The following is a 5679-nucleotide window of genomic DNA, read 5'->3' on the forward strand; positions in this document are numbered from 1 at the left end:
CGCGCGGCGGTCGACCAAGCCATGAACAACGGCACCACGCCGCTGCTCGTCGCGTGCGTCCAGGGCCACCTCGAGGTCGCCAAGCTCCTCTCCTCCTACGGCGCCTCCCGCGCCGCCGTGCCGCCCCTCGGCACGCCCGAGGAGGTCGCGAACCGCCGCCGCCACGCCGACCTCGCCGCCTGGCTGGTCGCCAGCCGCGGCTGGACGCCGCTCCAGCACCTCGAGGCGTGCCCGAGACTAGCGGCTGAAGAAGTGTGAGTGCATTGTCCTCACGCTCACTGTCCCTCTTCCTGCAGGCGCTCACCGTCGACCGGGCGCGGGCGCTGCTGCGCGGCGGCGCGGACTCTTCCTCCGGCGAGCCGTCGGCCCTCGAGCGGGCGCGCGTCCTCTGCTCGTGGGGCGAGTCGGATCCGACCGCTGTGGCCGTCGGCTCCACCGTCGCGATCCACTCTCTCGTCTCACGGCCGTCGATGAACGGCAAGGTCGGCGTCGTCGTCTCCGCGAGCGTTTCGACGGGACGCTTCGGCGTGCGCGTGGCGGGCGAGGCCAAGGCCCTCGCACTGAGGCGCGCTATGGTCCCTCCCCCACTCGCCGGATCCTCTCTTTGGACACGCCCCACGCCTCTGCCCTTCCGCAGGCCGGCCAACCTGGAGCCAGCGGCCGAGGCGGTGGAGGTGGGCAGGCTCATCCTTAAGGCGGCGGAGTGGTCGCCGCAGTCGCACGAGCTCTTCCCGGAGGCGGCTCGCAAGTGGGCGGTCGAGGTGATGCGGCTGGGCTACCTTATCGCGTGGGACGAGGAGCGCTTCGACGGCGAGGGGGCGGCGCCGGGGCTGGTGGACCTCTGGCGCACACACGTGCTGCCGCACGCGGTGAGGCGCTGAGGCGCCGAGTGAGGTGAGGATGCGAGTGCGATGCGGAGAGAGAAGAGAGCGGAGCAGCAGCGCGTGCGTTCAGGGGCAGTTCAGGGGGGGAGGCTGCGTCGCGAGTCGGTCGCTTGAATTCTCAGGAAGAGCCGAGCGAAAGTTTTGTTTGCGCGGTGTTGCAGCCGCAGGCATCGGCGACAAACCGGCTTGGAGAGAAGAAAAAACACAACCTTCCCTATCATTGAAAGTAGCAACCTCTCCGCATGGGATTTTCTGCCCTGCCCTGTCGCGGCCCCGCCTGCCTCCCGGAGGCCCGCCCGGCCATGCAATCCGCCGCCGGACCGCCCGGCGGGTCCAACCGAAGCGGGCGACCGGCCGTTCGCACCGCTCGGCCGACGGGGCGAGCCCCGCGGCCCTCGATCGCTCGCCCCGGGAAGTGGCCCGACCGGCCCACGCGCACGGCCTGGCCTCTACTGCCACTTTCGGCGGCGCAATTTGCGCCTTCATCGCTCTCTGGATCCGCCTGGCACCCATCGAACTCCTCCCGACGGTCGGCGGCGCCCACCCCGTGCCTGGCGAGTACAGACCACGCCTGCTATTCACAGCACACGCCCTCGCCGTGGGCTCGGGCATCCCCTGTGAAAAGGTGAGGCGTGGTCTGTTCTCGCGCCGGCGCCCGGCTCGACGCGATACCGTGGGCGCTCCGGCGGATGCCGACAGCGGGATCGGCCCACAGTGCCGCGCAAGCCCAGCCACACGAGGGACCGGCAGCAGGGACCTCGAGTGCGCAGGCGGGGACCGAGCAGGAGGAGCTGCGCGCGGCAGCGAGGCGGCAAGCAGAGGCGAAGCAGCGGCGAGAGAAACGGTCGGCGGAGGACGCTAGGTGGTGGCGGGCGGCGTGGCGCGAGATGGAAACCGCCCGCGCCAGGGTCCTGCAGATTGCGCAGCTCGTCTCGGGAGGGCTAGGAAGGGCGCGGTACCCAGAGGTGCTCCTCGTCGAGCATTCGCCGCTGCTGATGGAGCTGCTGTGCCGGCAGTTCGAGAAGCAGCCCCCGGGGGCGAGCTGCTGGGGGGCACGAGACACGCCACAGCGGACGAGGCGCAGCTCGTCGTCATGGCGAGCGCCATCGCGGGCAGGGCGGAGGACCTGTACCGCACCGGCCGCATGGGGCCGAAGGATCGCGGCGCGCGCTGCGTTCCAAAAGAGGCGGTCGAGGCAGCTGCCGCCGCGTCGGGTCGACCCGCCGCCGCTGCGGCCGAGGGAGCGACCACCGACGGGGTGCTGGGGGGGCGGCGGCGGCCCGGGCGGCGAGGCCCGCCTCGCGCTCTTCGGCGAGCAGGCAGGTTGCTGCGCGCAGATGGTTGGCATCGCCGCCGAGTTCAGCGAGCGCGGCGGCAGCCACCTCACCGAGCAGGCGGTGCGAGAGCTTCTCACGGCTGCGCGACGTGAAGAGTGGGCTATGAAAGGCAAGCATACACGCTGGCGCTACTCATCTTCCACAGCGCAATGACGACAAGGGCGGCGGACACCCTCGAGGAGGCGGTGCCAGGATTGGCAAGATACGTGGCCCAGCAGAGGACCAGCGGGCAGCGACTGGAGGCGACGAGGTATGACGTCGCGGGGACCGTCCGCCGCTGCGTGGGAGAGGCGAGACGTGTCGCGGAGAGAGCTACGCAGGGGGACCTGCGACGGTGGGACGGAGGGAGGGACGGAGACCGCGAGCTGAGGCCACGGTTCCCGGCTGTCGAGGTGTGCGCCGGTGCGCTCGAGGATGCCCTCGCTCGCGGCGCCACGTTCGTGATGCGGAGCGGGGTGATCGACTGCTCGGGCCAGCACCCGCGCGGCTTCCTCCTTCAGTCGCACTGGAACAAGGCCGCGTTTAGCCGCTACCACCGCCGCGCGGCAGCAGCCCTGCTGCGCCCACAGTCGGGGCGGTACCAGACTGGATGGTACTCGAAGACAAAGACGGTGCTGACCACGGCAGCGCAGGGAGGGGCGCCGCAGAGGCGCAACAAGCCCGGCAGGAGGGAGAGAAAGGAGCTGCGGCGCCAGGAGCAGCCGAGAAAACAGCAGCGCGCATCGGTACCGCTAGCGCCGCCGCCAGCGTCCCTGCCCTCGTCTTCGTCACACACCGCGCCCAGTGTAACGACCGTGACGTCCGTGGGTGTGTCTGAGGAGTCTCCCAACTATCGGGGGGGGGGGGGGGGGGACCGTGGTGGGGCCCCCGGGACGCCACTCCTCCCGGCGGGCGGCGGATGACGAGAGACCGCCGCCGTCGACGCCGCCGTCGCCGCCCGAGCCAGTCGGCCCCGCGCCTGCCTACCCACCGCCAACAGGACCGGCGCACGGGAAGGAGTACTCCTCCGACGAGGACGGGGACGGCCCCTGCGCGACCGCAGGTCGGGGGCACCGCCGGCGCCGAGACTCTCGCCGTCCTCGAAGGGGGCGGCAGTGTGCGCGGGGGCGCGAGAGGGCCAGCGGGAGGCCACTCCCCCCAGCCGCCGGTGGGCGATGAGGGGCCGTCGCCGTCGGCACCGCCGTCACCGCCCGAGCCCGTCGCCTCCGTGGGGACTGACGCGGAGGCGGCGCGAGCAGGGGAACGGGCGGCGCATCGGGACCTACGCGCTGCGCACGAGAACTGGAAGGCGCGGGAGGCCGCGGAGCGCAGGGCACGGACGGCGCTCGACGCGGCACGGCAAACGTGGGAATGCGTGCGTCCAACCAACTGAAGCTGCTATGGGAGCGGGCCCTCTTCACTCCGGCCGGAGACGCCATGGGGTACTACGAGCTGCACCGCAAGCAGTCGGAGGTTGCGTTCCACCACTCTCTGGAAGTCGATCGCCTGGGCGGCCGGTTCGAGAGGTGCGTGCAGAGCCTCTCCGACGCGTGTGCACACGTGCGGCACGCGGAACCGAGTCTCTTGGGGGTCCTGGGCCATGCCCCCCCCCCCCCCAGCATGTGGTGGAGGCGCTGGGGGGGTCGGGACCCCCCCCTAGCATGTGGTGAAGGTGCTGGGGGGGGTCGGACCCCCCCCCTAGCATGTGGTGTGGAGAGAAGGGCGCCCCCCTCCCTGGAAGCGATGTCCGCCTGCTCTCCTACGCTGAGGCGCTCGGAGCCCTGGGTGACCTCGAGACAGGCGGTGGCGCGGGCGGGGAGGCGGAGTCACACGACCGCCCACCCTCCTCCCTGGGCTCCAGGCCCCAAATGACGTGTGAGTGTTCGAGTTGTTTGGTATTGCTAAAAAATCTCTCCCTCGGGCTGTTCCATCTTCCCATCTCCTTCCAGCTCAGGCGAGGCGGGGGGGGGGCGCGGGTGCGGGGTGCGGTGCGGTGTGAGTGTGTGTGCATGTCGTGTGGCTTCAGCAAATGTCCATCCGTCTGTGTTCTTTTTAACCACCAAGGTAGGTAGGTAGGTAGAAAGGTGAAGAACAGCCAGGCTCGGACTGGACACCAACGCGGTATGGGTGGACGCTAGACAGATGATGACGACACGCACGAGCGACACACAGACACAAACAGGCTCACAAGACACACAGCCAAGGCGCTCTCAAAAACAAAAGAAAACATCGGCACAACTTTTGTCGGCTAGTGAGCAGCACCCTCCGCCTCCGATGAGACGGCACGTCGCCAGCCTGCTGCTCCTCCACGGCGTGGCCGGCCTCTCGTTGCGGCACGCCGCCGCGCCTCGGACGGCGCCGCGTGCCGCCGCGCCGTCCATGTGTGGCATCCTCGCCGTCGTCAACTCGAAGCTCTCTCCTGAGGCGCTGCGGTTGCAGACGCTCACACTGCAGCGGCTCGTGCGGCACCGAGGGCCGGACGGGAGCGGGATCCACGTGGTGGAGACGCCGACGGGCGCGCGCTGCTCCTCCGTCGCCCACGAGCGCCTCGCCATCGTCGACCCGCTCTCGGGGAACCAGCCGCTCTTTTCGCATGACCGATCGCGCTCGCTGACCGTCAACGGCGAGATCTACAACCACAAGCAGCTGCGAGCGGAGCTCAAGGACCCGACGGCGTTCCGCACCGAGTCGGACTGCGAGGTGATCGTCCACGGCTACGACGAGTTCGGCGTCGACATCGCCTCGAAGCTCGACGGTGACTTTGCGTTTGTGATTCTCGACGACCAGACCGGCGACGTCTACGCGGCGCGCGACCCCGTGGGCGTAAACTCGCTCTACATGGGCACCGGCCTGGACGGCTCCACCTGGTTCTCGTCCGAGGCCAAGCCGCTCGTCACGGGCGGCTGCATCGACGTGCGCATCTTTCCCCCCGGCCACTACTACCTCGCGCGTGGCGGCGAGGAGGAGGGGCGGCTGGTGCCGTATTACGCGCCCTCGTGGCACTCTGCCTCCGCCGCGACCCAGCCCCTCAACCTGGAGAAGCTGCGAACCACCTTCACCGCCGCCGTCGAGAAACGGCTCATGGCGGACGTGCCATACGGAGTCCTCCTCTCGGGAGGCCTCGACTCGTCGCTGGTCGCGTCTGTCATCGCGCGGCTGAAGCGGAAGCGCTTTCTTGAGCATGGCAAGGTGTGTCGTGCGTACAAGTCCTTCTCCACGTCTCCCGCACATCTCCCGCACATCTCCCGCAAATCTCCCGCACATCTACCGCACATCTCCCGCACATCTCCCGCACATCTCCCGCACATCTCCCGCACATCTCCCGCACATCTCCCCATATCTCCCGCACACCTCCCGCACGCAGGTGGACGACCTGCAGCCGGTCAAGTCCTTCTCGATCGGCCTCGACGGCTCGCCCGACTTGGCAAACGCGCAGAAGGTGGCGGAGTTCATCGGCACCGAGCACTACGGCTTCACCT

At 69.5% G+C, this 5679-nt stretch overlaps 2 protein-coding genes across 2 annotated transcripts in view; both read left to right on the forward strand.

The window, feature by feature from the left end:
- The window catches only part of EMIHUDRAFT_230476 (hypothetical protein), a gene marked incomplete at both ends in the record, with an annotated part of 5665 nt that extends 4784 nt beyond the window's left edge, over window positions 1-881 (forward strand). The window contains one exon of the mRNA XM_005785068.1: window positions 297-881. Within this exon, the coding sequence (XP_005785125.1) occupies window positions 297-881 (585 nt within the window). The remainder of the gene's footprint in view (window positions 1-296) is intronic.
- A 3578-nt stretch (window positions 882-4459) lies between these two features.
- Window positions 4460-5679, forward strand: part of EMIHUDRAFT_455983 (hypothetical protein) — a 2526-nt gene continuing 1306 nt past the window's right edge. Inside the window, exons 1-2 of the mRNA XM_005785069.1 lie at window positions 4460-5389; window positions 5565-5639. Of these exons, the coding sequence (XP_005785126.1) occupies window positions 4475-5389; window positions 5565-5639 (990 nt within the window). The 5' untranslated portion in view covers window positions 4460-4474. The remainder of the gene's footprint in view (window positions 5390-5564; window positions 5640-5679) is intronic.

The sequence above is a fragment of the Emiliania huxleyi genome (assembly GCF_000372725.1).
Source record: "Emiliania huxleyi CCMP1516 chromosome Unknown EMIHUscaffold_164, whole genome shotgun sequence".
Taxonomy (NCBI): domain Eukaryota; phylum Haptophyta; order Isochrysidales; family Noelaerhabdaceae; genus Emiliania; species Emiliania huxleyi.